We start from the raw sequence: 15,583 nt of genomic DNA, 5'->3' as shown, positions 1-15,583 counted from the left end.
TTTTGTGCGTATGGAGATTTACGCTCTTTTTCGTTTTCCATTCTAATTAAAGCGTTTCTTTCTGTCGGCGGAAAATACATGTGCTGTGAATCTGTTTGTGGAAATAAGAATTCTAGGAGTGCAATAATTGAAGAAAAAAAAGTTTAAAATTTCAATGTGTGATTTTTTAGGGGATCAAGTTCAAAATGGAGCTTTTTTTTAGGGGGTGTGGGGGTGGGAGGATCATCCATCTCGTAGATTTGTGCTCCATGGTGGATGGAGGAGGATGATTTTGTGCATGGAGATTTACGCCTGTTTGTTCTCATTCTAATTAAAGCGTTTCCCATCGGCGCGGGAGATGTGGATGCACCATACTAATTCGGTTGTAAAGGAGAAAGTTTCGCTGAAGAGATGGTCGGAACAATAAATTACGGGGGTCAAAGTAGCGCGTACGTCGTATCGGGACCATACTAATTCGGTTGTAACTTTCGGGATAAGGACCGTAAGTCGATCACTAGAGCGAGCGAAATAGGAAAGGCGAAACTCGATGAAAAGAAAACGTGAACCCCATTAATTTAATAGCCCATACTTTTCAACAAATGATCATATCTTACGGTTAATACGCATCCCGATTGAGTATCATTTTCTTCCATATCAAAGCTATCCAAAAGCCGATCGATATTGGGTCTTCTAGATATTGATATCGTTGTGATTGTCTATTTTCCCCATAAATTCCTAGACTTAACCAAAAAGTGGTCCCAAAATTACACTTCTTCATAAGAACTTTAGGGCAATTCTCACTTCAATGTCAATAAACAAAATAGTGTGAAAGATACCTCCGTTGTCTATTCATTCGTGGCCAAGAAATATAAACTTATTTTTTTCACAAAAAGAAACATGGTATGGTAAATCAAGGTGGACCCCATTGAGTGAATCATTTTCTTATTTTCTTCTATACGTTAATTTGTCGATCGAAAGAAAGCATTGCAACTTTTTAACTCGTTTATTTACGATGTGTCTCATCCATCTCGGTATAAAGCGTTAGTCGGTCAAATAATCGATAGTAAATGAATCGATTTGAAAAATAAATGAATTGCTAGTCGTATAAGATGTCTCTAAAGCTACTTTGAAAGCAATTTGGGGTGCGTTTGTTTCGCGGAAAACAATTTTCAGGAAAACACTTTTCTCATTTTCCGGCGTTTAGTTTGCTTAGGAAAATAAGTCAACGGAAAATATTTTTTTACCAAAGCTTAAATTCAGGAAAATAATTTCCCCTTTAAAAGAACCAGAAAACGTTTTATGAAATATGATTAGCTATCGACACTTGGATCCGAAACTCTACGCTTGAGCACGAAAACCGCCACGTTGGTTCCCGAGTCCCAACATTCAGGATCAGGTCTTGACAGCCGGGCTCGAGACCTCGATGTCCAGGGCCCGAGCCCCCAACACCCATGCCCGGGTCCATCAAGGCTGAGCCCGAACCCCTAGTGCTCGTACCCGATGCTCCGACGCTCGAACTTGGGTCCATAAAGGCCATGCTCAGGTCGCCGATACTCGAGCTCTAGTCCCGACCCTCCGACCCGAATCCACAAAGGCTATGCGTAGGTCCTCAACACTCGGGCTCAGGTCCTTAATGAAACAATTGTGTTTATAAAAATATTTAATTAAAAAATCTAATTTTTATTTATTTTAAAAATTCATTTTATATTTTTTTTTTAAAAATCGAATTTTTTATTATTTATTCTTTTCTTTTTTCTTTTCTTTCTTTTTCTTTTCTTTTTTTGTCTTTTCTTGCTTTTTCTTTTTCTTCTTCCTTAGGCCAGTCGCCACGACTGGCGAGCTCGTGGTGGCCTCTAGCAACAAGCTCGAGCTCCGCTGAGGTCGGCGAGCCTGGGCTCGGTCGAGGCTAGCCAGCTAGCGGCTCGCCAGATTCAGGCGAGCCCGAGCTCTGTTGACCAAGCTCGGCCGAGGCCGGCGAGCTCGCGGCTTGCCAGATCCAGGCAAGCCCAGGCTCGATCAGGGCCGGCGACCTCGAGCTCGCCTGTGGTCATCGCCAGTCGATCGCAATGGAGGGAGGAGGAGGGAGGAGGAAAAAGAAAATGAAAGATTAGAAAAAATAAAATTTAAAATTTAAAAATAAAAAAATTCCATTTTTTCAAAAAATAAAATAAAAATAAAAAAGAGAAATAAAAAATAATTAAAAATTCGATTTTTTAAAAAATAAAAAAAAAATATTTTAAAAAATCATTTTTTTCCTAAAATAAAGTTACGTGATTGAAATCATTTTTCAATAAAATCCAAACATAAGAAAACGATTTCCATTGTGGATTACCAAGCAAAGAAAAACTAAGCATATTTTCGGAAAATATTTTCTTTTATTATTGAGTTTTTTGTGAAACAAAGGCATCCTTAAATTTTCTTGCAATTCCACCATTTCAGCTTTTTCAAATCTCATTTGGCTTCATCACGTCTGCTTAGACAAGTCATCTAGTCACATCTTTACCACCACTTGATCTTCTTGTTTAGCATTTATTTTGCCCAATCTACTTGTATTAATATGCACATTTGCTCACTGCTTATGAACGAGATATGCATTAAGGCTGTTGTCCACACGATCGGAAAATTCACCTTAATTTTATGTGTGCATATTAGATCGAAAAATCACCTCAATCGGTCTTATTTGTCCCTCGTGGGTGAGCTCAACTTCGTTCACATTCTACGATCCTCTCGAGTTCAAGATTCGCCGACGCCTCCTTTGGTTTCGTTGCAGGGAATCTTGCCTTGTTTAGTTTACGGTGGAATCGGATCACTCGAGAAATAGGATTACGATTGCTTGATTTTTCAAGTTTGGAAGGAATCTAAACTTGAAAATGGATTGCTCATTAAATGAGTTCCTTAAAAAAATGTGAAAAAAGAGAATTGAGTCCGGACACCTAGTTCTCGGGTGTGGCCCCCACGGACTCAAGGCCATATTGGACATGAGTTCAGACGTCGGAGACCCGAGTCTAGCCTTGTCCCTGTCCCGAGGTCCTAAGTCTGGGGGCCAAGGCTTTTGAGTCCGGCCCCCTGGGTCCTGGGTTTAGTAGTAAGGACCTAGGTCCGAGTCCCACTTACCTAGATTCAAATGCTGGGGTGTTAGCTCCAGCCCGCCTGGGTTCAGTCTCCCGAGACCCCATTCCAGGTCTCGAGATCTCAAGTCTTGGCGCCTGGGTCTCGGGTCCGGCCTCTTCGATCCCAGGTTCACCACGGGGACCTAGGTCGGAAAAACTTAGAAAAATCGGAATCTCAAGTAATTAAATTCTAAGACCAATCCAACAATGCCCGTAATGGTCCACTATAGCTCTTCTCTTGCAAGGTCTCTCCTTTCCCAAAATCAAGTTTCGATGCTATTGCAAATTCATATGTACCGTGCAAGCGTGCATTGCCTAAATGGAGACATTGCAGACCCTTCTTTTCAGTTTTTGTGCTGAATATTATTCGGTTGACTTTCTTGGAAGAGGTCTCATTGTTGGATCTCAAACATTTGACAAAGCCTAACGGGATAAGTAATTTAGATGATACCAAAATTATAAATCCTGGTGCTCAAACTCTCTTAAAATTGAAGCTTCTTCTTGGAATAAAGACGAAATTCTGAATCAGTCCCGCCGCATCATGCTCACCGTTCGTGAGCATGAACGAGATTCCGCTCAATGAGAAACCGAGCGAAAGTAGCTCATTTTCATCATTCCAGAACGACGAAACAATGTTCGAAGCAATCGCAAAAACATGTCTATCGACTAATGCTTCTATAAGTATTCATAACCATTGCATCGCAAACACCTTGGGGTCTGGAGAGGCCGAAGTCGACGAAGGTATAGAATTCCAAACGTCCAGAAGTCCAAAATTCTTCATAAGGACGGATCTAGGATGGACATTACAAGCAAACACAAATAAGTGCAAATTATGTTCCCTTTTTATTATATAGCTTAAGCTATTCAATCCTGTTTGGCATGAAATACAATTTAACTAATTTTCGCCGGATGTCGCAATGCTTATTGTATAATTATTACGTAGATATCGAAACATTTTCAGATGTAATTTAATCTGGAAACGATTGTTGGGATGATAGCCACTAAATGAAAGTATTTCAACTAGGCATACAGTTGATTGCCATTATAAACTATTATGAAATATTGAAAAGAAGAGAACATTGAAAAAGAAAAAGGTGGCTTTGTTCACGAGCTGTTCTGCGCTATGCGTACAAAAATAAATTAATAATGCAAAATTTGTGAAATTGGTGTAAGAAATAGAATGATCATCGGCTTCAGAAAGTGAGTTACTTTTTGCCGCTGCTGCCGCTTAAAACGCAGCCAGGAAGGAAAGAGAGTGTAGATCCCAATCAAAAAGAAGAAGAAAGAAAGAGAATGCTGGGCCATCCCGAAAAGAGAGAGAGAAAGAGATAGATTTGTCTGAGTTAACGAAAGAGACATGAGCATCCTAATTATGAGTCGACAATCCGACCCGGGAAGCGAACCGGGACCGAGCGGGCCTTATCCGATTGGTTTCAGGCTATCACCGGTCGATCGGGTAGGTTCCTAGGTAAAATATTGGACAACCAGCGATGATCGACTCGTTTCACGATATGATTTTACCTGAAAACCGACCTATTTTCGTAGGGAGAATTGGTTTTAAATCGGGTTTTTTAGCTTACGTTGGAGATGGCGTTTCAAACCTAAGAAACTTAGGAAATTCATATTGCCTTAATTACTATGCCACAAATTATTTATATAGTATGTTTTCCTAAAATAACATATATATTATTTAAAGTTAAATTTGATTCTCGGGTTGATCCAAAAACTAGCCAAATCGGTTTCGTACTAGTTACTAAGGGAAACGGGTTCCGGCAAGATTGCTATGAGTAACTTACCAACATGTTATAAAACAAAAAAGTTAGACCATTTATCCAATTTCAACTCATTGAGTAGTAGAATTTTGCATAAGACACCATCCAAGACGAGAACTATCTATCGACCCAAAAAAGGGGAGGGGGGAAGAGGAGGGAGAAGTACAATAAAAAAAAGCCTTAAACTTATTGTATTTGAGCCGATTAGGACGCGAATGGTAACCATTCTGCTCTAGAAATCAAATTCTTGCCAGAAATTGATTTCCGGAATTCTTGCCAGAAATTGATTTTTGGAGGAGAAATCTGTTTGATAAAACATGACTAATTCTGCTCCAGAAATTGATTTCTGGAACAGAAATCTATTTTTATTTTTTGATTTTTTTGGGCACCTCAAAAAAAATAAATTTCACTCAAAGTGGGTGTCCAAAGGTATTCTAAGCCATTTTTTGAAGTTTTGAAATTTTTGATTTTTTGATTTTTTGGGCACCTCAAAAAAATTAAATTTCACTCAAAGTGGGTGCCCAAAGGTATTCTAAGCCATTTTGTGAAGTTTTGAAATTTTTGATTTTTTGATTTTTTTGGGCAACTCAAAAAAATTAAATTTCACTCAAAGTGGGTGCCCAAAAGTATTCTAAGCTATTTTGTGAAGTTTTGAAATTTTTGATTTTTTTGGGCACCTCAAAAAAATTAAATTTCACTCAAAGTGGGTGCCCAAAGGTATTTTAAGCCATTTTGTGAAGTTTTGAAATTTTTGATTTTTTTGGGCACCTCAAAAAAATTAAATTTCATTCAAAGGGGGTGCCCAAAGGTATTTTAAGCCATTTTGTGAAGTTTTGAAATTTTTGATTTTTTTGGGCACCTCAAAAAAATTAAATTTCACTCAAAGTGGGTGCCCAAAGGTATTCTAAGTCATTTTGTGAAGTTTTGAAATTTTTGATTTTTTGATTTTTTTGGGCACCTCAAAAAAATTAAATTTCACTCAAAGTGGGTGCCCAAAGGTATTCTAAGCCATTCTGTAAAGTTTTGAAATTTTTGATTTTTTTATATTTTTTGAAAAAAATTCACCAAATTTCCTATTTTCCCGAAATCTGACTTTTTTTTATTTTCTGGAAATTTTTATGAATTTTTCTGAATTTTTTCAATTTTTATGCATTTTCTGAAAAAAAAAATTAGTGAGATTGTGTTGTAAAGGCCACGAAAAAGAGAGAAAATAGGAAGAATGCATTCTGGAAGAGAGAAGCTACAAAAAGTAGCTTCTCTTTTTCTTGCCCAAAACTCATTCTGGAATAAAAAATGCATTCTGGAATCAAGAATGCATTCCGAAAATTTTTCAACAAACGCATTTCTATTCCGGAATGCATTTTGGAGCAGAATTTCTACTCCATAATGGATTCCATGCGCGCCCTTAATCATAAACATATTCACATCTTGCCAATTGAGTCCATCTGGCCAACTTAGGCTAGAAATCATTAATACTGGATGTTGGCAGTCTTACGTAACACAATCGATGCTAACGTTAAAATTTTTTAATAATTTTTTGGTTTTTTATTTTCTTTACTCATTTTTTTTTTTGGGCTAAGGCCAATGATCCTCATCGGCATTGGGCGAGGGTGTTCACTATGCGAGGCCTCACGGGTCCTCGTTGTGGCTGGCGAGGGCGTCGCGACTATCGCTCGATGCCCTCGTTGTGGCTAGGCAGGGCCTGGGTGAGGGTCGCAATGCCTTCCCCAGCCAAAGCGAGGGCGTGCAATCCCTCGTCCAAACCTAGCAAGAGCCGCGACACCTTGATCCGACGTATGCCCTTGTCCAGTGCTAATGACCCTTGCCAACCGTTAGTCCAAAAAGAATAGGTAAAGAAAAGAAAAAAGAAAAAAATTATTTAAAAATAATATAAAAAATGTCCATGTCAATGCTGATCGTGCCATGTAAGATGGTTGGCGTCCGTGTCAACAATTTCGTTCCTAAATTGATCGGATGGACTCAATTGGTAAATTAAGAAAACGTTTAGAACTAAATTAACATAATTGAAAGATTTACGACTGATGGATACAAATGCGATAAATTTATGATTTTTTTGGTACTTTTCCCGAAAAGATGACCATACTTTTCTTCTGTTAATCATGGAAAATTGGGAGAATAAGTTTGATCCGAGTCATTGAATGCTATACATAAAATCATGTTAATCAACAAGGAAAGACCGCGCGTTGGTATAAAGTTGGATTTGATTGCTCACTGCCAATACACAAACAATCCATGTCGCGACATGGATCGAAGAGACTAGAAAGCAATGTGTTTTCACTGTGTACAGATGTTTAATTTACATGTCACAATTTAGCACAGCATAATTACAGCAGGAATGAACAGGAGAGATCCGTTTCTTTACAGTAACATGTATCTCTTCTACCAAAGAATCAATAAGCTCTTCGTAGCACATCCAAGATGGACTCTTGATTCTGAATGTCACTCTCCTGTGAATCATCATTGCCTTGTGAAAAATCAACACTGGTGTAAGTCCTAATTCCGGGGCCGTGCATCCCGCAATCCCGTTCTCTTCCTCGCTGCGCTCGCCTTACTTCTTTTTGATGCTCTGTTAGCTCTGACCGTTTTCTTTTGACCTTTGGCAACGGTTCCTTCATGTGCTCAAGCTGATTCTTGGGAACCTCTACTAGCTCGACTCTCTTCGTAGTCCTGTTATGTGTTGATGTCACCTTGTATCGCTGTGGAGGCTCTGCTAAAGCATTACACCTTTCGAGCAATGACAGGCTTCTCTTCTGAAGATATATTCTGCCACTTCTATAAAGTTTGTCCAGAACATGGAGCAAGCTTGGAGGGTAGTCCAATTTCATTTGCTCGCCATATGTCGAGTTCCAATAGCTAATGGCTGGATTCGAAATAGAAGGGATCGGGTGATCAAGGGTTTTCTCAAGGAGGCATGCTTGGATTTTTAGATACGAGGAATCGAACATGATAGGTGGCTGACTCCTCAGCGAACAATTAAGTGTCTCGATCCATAGGAACTGCACTTCATCGGAGATGCTTTTCCATTCTGATTCCATGAGTGACAGCCCTTGAAGCAGTTGAGGAGATATGATCTGCAGCAAAAGGTACACATAATGAAATACCAATTCAGTAACATAGATTGAAGCGGAAATGGTCAAGAAAATGCCCATCTTTACAGGAACAGAAAAGGGCAGATTCATCAGATGGATAAATAGCAAAAGCAAACGAACAAACGGTGTTGCATGGAGTTTGCACCACAGCCATGCAGCATCTACTATGCTAAAACTGCATATCATCTGCTCTTAGTGAAGTTCTACATATGATGTGCACACACATATGACAGTTTTCTCACTTGCATAACTTATTTCTTCTTATTTACTGTTTAAATTACTTGGGAATAGCGCCTTTGATTTTTGGTACAAGAGGTGAGGGAAGGACATTGTGAGACTCAAACCAGGTCAAGTTGAGGGGATGTCTGAACTATAGTAACTGTACTAACCCTTGCATTAATCACTTCTCCACTATAAAAGACAAGATCAAGAGTAATTCGAAGATAAAGTAAGAGTAGAATGTCTATAGACTATTCTCCTTAAAATCTCAAACAGGATGTGTGACAAGATAGTGGACAATATGGAGGAAAAAATACCAACCTCGACAAACGAAAGTATATCTTGCTTAAAGTGAAGGCAGCTGGCTAATTCTCCCAGTGAGTGAAAAACCCTGCCACTCTTGAAATAAGTAAAACGAAAAGATGACCCCAATTATGCTATGGCATGTCCTTACCTTGAGTTTAAAACAACGAGACTTCGTGATTCAGCCTTTGCCATCGACATTTCCATTAATCTACAACATCACATATTCAACCTGAGTAAGGATCTTTCTTAGGCAAACAACGACATGAAGTAACAAAAACAAAAACTTCACAATTCACTGCACTGAGACAATTGAATAAATGAGCATTGTCATAGTATTTATGTCAGTGGAAGTACAGAAAAGGCCCATTCAGAGAAAGACCACATGTTCTGTAAGAACTAGATGTATGCTTGTGCTATTTCTCCTATTAGAGGGCGACTTATACAAAACAAACAAAAATTACAATAAGTCAGCTTGATTTTTAACTTTAACACAATCAGTATTCACATTCAAGACATACTGCTTTGGCACTTGCCTAGTCTGATCACCTCAGTCTCATGATTTAATATGTCAAACAAGTACTAACAACAAATCCGATGAAAACTTCTATAATCATTTTTTGCAGAAAATAAGAGATCTGCCAAGCTTTCAGTTACAAGTGAACTCCTTATTGATTCACAATCAGCTAGGTCATTTAGCAGGCAGCTGACAAGACGTTGCCGTGTAAATTTCCCAGAAGAAATTACGCGTGGCTTGATTTTAATGAACTTAGATCCTCATCAATTAACTCACAAAGGGCAGCACATACAAATAGATGCGTCATGCCTGTGCCTATGCGAACTAAAAGATAGTTGGGCTGACTGAACACTCACATAAAAGGGTCCCGGCTCTGATGTATCACAGAAAAGTGGGTTCGGTGTTCAACCTAATATGTGATGAGAGATGCTTGCACTTACCTTGCTGCAAAATGCAAGACACTATTGGACCCAGCTTTCATTCCATCTGTACGCACTTCACTTTTGAGATTCCGTTCCACGATATATGTCAGAACATTGACACAGAAAGAGATCCGATCGATTGCTAGATTATCTGAACTTGATCCCAGATAACTGCCATGCTCAAGCAGAGAGGTATTTCCTTTAAGGCATTCACTCAAAATTGAACACAACAATCCATGGAAAGTATTTGGAGTAGGAAGCTGAATATCCATTGTGCTGACAAAACCATAAAGAGATATCCATTCTTCAATAAGATGGCCAACTTCAGGCTTTCTTGGTGCTGAAACAAGATATTCTCCTGAGGAGTCTGCGGCATTTGTATCAACTATCTTTTCCATGTGATGGGAATAGACATAAAATGGATATGACAGCAGATGTATAATTGTTGAAAAATTAAAACCCTTCTGTAGCAATGAAGGGTCATCTGCAGCATTCAAGTGATCTTTCAGACCACCTGCTACAGCTGACCATAATTCTAAGCAGCTAAAATTTGCATGTTTATACAATAAAGCATTGATAAGAGCAAGATTCTCTGATGGATCATCAGAAGACAATACTATCTCCATATATTTGCATGACCCCCATGGAGTTGTCTCCACTCCAGACTTATCTAGATGAGACTGAATCACCACATAGTACAGAACAATCAAATAAACTACCGGAGAAACCATATCCATGTAAGCTATATCTCTAATATCAAGAGGTCGTCTAAAGTCATCAACTGATTCCAAATTTTCAACATACTTCAAGTCCAAGGGCATCTTGTAAAGAGGAGATCCCAGGATAGAAGGTGGCAGCTGCTCGAAAATAGCCTGTATAAACGGGAGGGAAGTATGACAGAACCCGATTCCTTTTCTGTCCCCACACCCTAAGTTAGCGTCTTCACATGTCTTCTTCACGAACATTAGTATTCTCTTCAAAATCCACATAATATCATCATAATTAATGGATGGACTCCTGAACTGCATTTGAATTATTTTCAAAATTGATCTGAACATCCTTAATGCGGCATCACAGGTCATACTTCGATCTTCATTGGATTTGGCGACAGATGCTGTTGACACTTCACAGATTGTCTGAATCACCTGTATATAAAAATCCAACTGACAAGGATCCCAAGGCAGCCATTTTATAGGGTATTGATTCCACGAGAATTTGCCGGATATCAAATTTCCCTGGTTTGGCATCTTACTCGTATGTTGGCCTACCTGATCATCTGAATCCTTCTCATCATTTCCCAACTTCGCAGATATAGAATCATCAAGTAGATCCAGACACAAATTGCATAACCAAGTTCTCATAATCAAGGGTCCACCATGAAAAGCAGCTTCAACAACAGGCTCCAGTACCAGATTTCTGACTAATGGATGATTGACATAAATGTCAAGTTTATGTAGCAAATAACACCAAGTGTTAAAGCAAGATGAGTGGACAGAAAGATCGCTTTTGCTTGAAATGATGCCAATTAGGGGAGTCATTATAAGCTTTATGCTCTTTAAAAATCCACTTGACAGGGAATGATCATTATCAAATCTAGACCCATGCGCACGTTGCATTTGTTTCTCCTTGGTAGTGTTTGATCTTTGAGCTTGAACTATAGGTTGAGTAAGAGCATCAATGATACCTTCCCATGCAAACTGAGAGGGAAAAAAAGAATGCGATCCACATTTATCAGGGAAGAACAAACTTCTTATGATATTAAGCCTATAATGCCCTGATATGAAAATATAGATGGAATTGGAGAGCTGATTTTACTAGTTTAGTGGTCAATCAATAGGAACCACCTCTAACATCAAGTTTTACAATTGCAATATCAGCACCCATTGAGGCTGCAACACAGTTGTTTAACCCCAAATCACATCTGGACCTATACCCATACAGCATACTTACTGAAGCTAGATGAAGTTCTCTATCTATATTAACTTATGTGGTATCAATTAAAATCATCAATAACAAAAGACCGACTTCAGAGTATTTTTAAGATCACGCTATCTAATGAATGAGGATATTATCTTGCAGGAAAACTGTTTGGCAATCTCTTCATGAAGTTGAATAGTCGGGTGCTTCTAAGGTCCCGTAGGCAAAGAAAGGGACCGGACCCATTTTTAGCGGTAGTTTTCCTGATTTTGTCGTAATTTACCCAAATCATCTCGGACAAGGACAAGTAGTAATTGAACTTTATAGGTCGTCACAACTCTGTTGCATTTATAACTAATAATTTGCTATTATAGATGGTGATTTGAATATAGAGTTCCTAACATGAACACTTAGTAATTAATAAACAGATAGTTATATACCTAAAATTGTCGTAAAGTGATGGCACCTATACTAAGTTATTGTCCTCAATATGATAATTTTCCTGGAAGCCCATGTCCATGATAAATTAGTAACCATCCTTCAAATGGAGTAATTTACCTCAAAGTTTCGAAAGGTTGAATATTCTAGTGATTGTAACTTTCCATGAAAAATCGCAAACAACCTGAATTATTCAAAAAAAATCCTAATCTAACAACTCACCCCAATAATCGTAACACTCCTTTACAATTTGTAAGTTTAAGGGCCCTTATCTATGATTAAGTACCCTCATATGTTAATTTTCCTTAATCAACAATATCATTGACAATCTTATAATCAATAATTCTCTTCAAATGCTCGTAAGCTACTATCTTTTCAAAACAATCCCAAGGCCAAAACCAATGCTCTCTTAATTTAATGGCTCATATTGAACGAGAATGTTTCCGTATTTTCCCATACTAAACCATAGAATTCCCCTGAAGGTCAAGAGAATGAATTACGGTAGTGGGAAGTACCTGTGAAGCGATCTGAACTTGCACGTCCTGATCAGAAAAGGTCAATTCAGGAATCTTCAGCATATCATTCAGCAAACAACGCTTCCTAAGAGCATGATCCCCCAATAAACGGATGAACCAGCCCCATGCTCGCACAGTTTGGACCTTGAAACCTTGCTCCAGCATCTCCTTCATACTTGTAAGCAATCTTTCTTTCATATCTAAGGCAAGAACCTAGTTTAAAGTAGACAAGGAACTGAAAATTCTTAAACTAAGCATACAAGCTTCATGTGATGCTGCAGGTTGTCATAAATGCACATTGTGCCTTGAAACTTCATCAAAGTAAACTTGGAGAAAGAGAGAGATCTCTGTCATGACTGTTCAGAGCATTCCCTTGTCCACATGGTGATAAGCCAAGTAAAATTTCAACATTCTTAATATTGCAATTGTCACACTAAGCATATTTTGTGCATAGGAAGAAGCAATATTGTGGTAACAATCAAGCAATACCATCTTCGATACAGAATTCTGAAATAATAATGTTGGATAAATAAGACTAACTGCACAAATTTGTCTCCAGTAAACAGAGTGGACTGTCAGTCCATCACTCAATCCGCTCTGTTCAAGGGAGTAACATTATATATATAGAGACCTCATCATATCGACTATGAGACTCGGAACTTATACATATGTTGATCTGTGTGTGATGAGAAATTGAAATTGTCACATCTCATGTCTTCCTTCTCACAATAATTACATGCGCCAGGTCACATTTTTAATAAACAGGACCGCCAGATTGAAGTGGACCTCTTTTAGTTTTCCATTTCATATGCAAACCTTACTTAAAGCTATCAAATGCCCTGAGTGAAGAGAAATGCTAGATTGAATGGAGTTGGCTTCATCTTACTTAAAGCTATCAAATGCCCTGAGTTAAGAGAAATGCTAGATTGAATGGAGTTGGCTTCATATGTGTTGAGCAGATGATTTGTTGGTACTTTCATCTAATATTGCAGTTGAAAAAACACCAGGAATAACTTTATGAATTGTCCAATTTACCATCAGCATACTGTGTCACAGTATACATTGAAAGATGAAGAGATTTGACAACTCCGGAGAGCTGCAGAAATTACCTTGGATAGGGTAAGTGAAGGTGGAAGCATTATAGACTTTATCTTCAAGAGGCACCTTTCTGTCATATCCCTTTCTCTCTTATCAGTGCTTAGAAGTCTTCTGTACAAGGGAGGGGTCCATATATGTGACGAGTCTCTCATCATTTCTCCAAGTTGAGATGCTATTTTCATTACAGCCTGAAAGAGAGAATGCAAATTGTCTGTAACATCAGTATAGCACAAATCTGGCATCTTATAAGGGAACTACAAATTTATTAGCATGAAAGAAATGCATTGGTTCACATAAAAACATTTATTTGATTTCTTTAATTAGGAAAAATGGCTGTGCAATTATTTTGTTTCAATATATTATACGCAATAGGATCTTAAACCAAAACTTCAATGAGCAATGCTATGCTGGTCATATATCTAGTTGTTTATTAAATACAGCAACATTGAATTCGATCATTATTGTTTGGTCATGCTGCCACATGTAAGAAATGCAGCGGTATCAGCGTGCACACATCCGATGGAGTCACAAAAGGTGCATAAAAAACTCAAATGCTCTACTTGTTTAGAACCAATATCAGTGGAAAAGAGAAGTTTTGACCACTTCTCACCAGATGGAAACAATTTAAGCTGAAGTGTGTGTCAGCTCAACGTTCTTCTCATTTCCTTTAATATACAAGAGAGATAGAAGGAGCAACTAGGAAATAATTGAAAATGCCTAAGTCACTCATTTCTGTGCTTAGAAATTGGAATAACTTCAGAACCCAATATAGGTGGCCAAAAAAGTAGTTGACCATTTGGCTGAAAAAAAGAGGAGTTGACTAAGAGACAATTGGAGATGGCTCTGTCTCTCGAGGCCCTTTTTTTTTTGCTGGTGATGGATGGCGAAACCATTTTTCTTAGGAGAAGGAACCACGGAAGTAATTCAGTTTCAGTTAATTGTTAAAGCATACCAGTTGAGTAAAACAACATGACAATGGATTTTATACAATCCATCATAGAACATCCCCTGTGAAGGTAAATTGCTACAAGAAACTTTACCTGAATAGCCTCAAAAGTTGTTGAAAGTGACCCAAAAGGGTTGTCGAGTGCATGAACGATGGCTTTCAACAAAGACTGGAAATGGGCATTCAGCAGAGACCCATCAAACTGCTGCATAGATATACACCACATACCGAGGTTGCAGACTGACTGCGGCGACGAAACAGACATTCCGCTTAAAACTTTGAGGGGCAAGAATTTGATCATAAATATGTAAGTTACAGCACAGTCTACCTTCATTTTAGCAGTGATGATGACATTAGCCAGTGACTCCAAGACTCCACCAGCAACACCCACTGCAATACCAAGAAATGCCATTTTTTCTCCATTCAAGACATAAATTCCAATTTCATCCCAGATAGCATCAGTAGAAAAAAAAGGGGAGATTGACGAAGAGTCACCAGGGATGGAAGCAAGAATCGTGGGGTGATGTATCATGAAACCCAAACACTTCATGGCCTGGACAGCACTACAGTTCAAGAAAACAAAGAAAGAGTTAGAAACACGACATGTTACCAGACAAAAATAGACCCTTATATTTCCCCATTCGCTCTGAAACATTGTGCAAACAAACACAGCATGACCAAACCAATAACTCTAGTACTTTACTCTTTTCTCTTAAACAGTGCTTCATTTCTAAGAGAGAGAGAGAGGAGCAGCAGCAGCAAATTTAAAGCTCGATCCGGCCGGGTATCTGCAGTGCAGTGATTTAACCGGACCCTCCCCTTCTTCAATCATCCAGGGTCGTGAATTTTCGCAAAAATCAACAAAAAGGAGCGAGCTGAGATAAAAGGAAGGAAAAAAACCCACGTTTCTTCGTCTTCTTCGCGGACATCGGCGACGAGCAGCGAGATCAGGCCGCGAGAACGACCGGCGAGTGCTCGAATCCCATCGGGGTCGGAAACCGACCGTTCTTGGAGCCGCAAAAGAGCGGCGTAGGCGAGCGGCTTGCCGGCTCCGGCGTCCGGCGAGCCGAGGATCCGGGCGATCTCGTCGAGCTCGGCGGAGGAATCGGGCATCGCGGCGACGACGGAGAAACGGTCGAAAGATTGCGGATTTCGGAAGAGGCGGAGCTTCGGGTTCGGCGATGCTGGGCGGCAATGGAGGCACAAATTTTTAGCGCCAAGCGCATCAACGAAGCTG

At 39.0% G+C, this 15,583-nt stretch overlaps 1 protein-coding gene across 2 annotated transcripts; it reads right to left on the bottom strand.

Annotated features, from left to right (window-relative positions):
• Positions 1-7,065: 7,065 nt before the first annotated feature.
• LOC115684187 (uncharacterized) lies at positions 7,066-15,583 on the bottom strand. Of its 2 annotated transcripts, XM_030608886.2 has the most exons (10): positions 15,251-15,583; positions 14,842-14,909; positions 14,675-14,736; positions 14,441-14,590; positions 13,412-13,588; positions 12,303-12,515; positions 9,451-11,129; positions 8,645-8,704; positions 8,512-8,581; positions 7,066-7,953 (listed from the first exon to the last, which is right to left on the bottom strand). In XM_030608886.2, exons 1-10 carry the CDS (start codon positions 15,457-15,459, stop codon positions 7,273-7,275), a joined length of 3,369 nt encoding a protein of 1,122 aa, XP_030464746.1. In that variant the 5' UTR covers positions 15,460-15,583; the 3' UTR covers positions 7,066-7,272. The 2 variants fall into 2 exon arrangements, with proteins under 2 accessions (XP_030464746.1, XP_056162517.1); XM_056306542.1 differs by lacking the exon at positions 14,842-14,909 and having other exon boundaries at positions 15,251-15,420.

Source organism: Syzygium oleosum, unplaced genomic scaffold, assembly GCF_021117445.2.
Source record: "Syzygium oleosum isolate NSW1041296 unplaced genomic scaffold, Sole_v2.1 Sole_v2.44, whole genome shotgun sequence".
Classification (NCBI taxonomy): domain Eukaryota; kingdom Viridiplantae; phylum Streptophyta; class Magnoliopsida; order Myrtales; family Myrtaceae; genus Syzygium; species Syzygium oleosum.
This window is presented reverse-complemented; position numbering and strand designations above follow the sequence as displayed.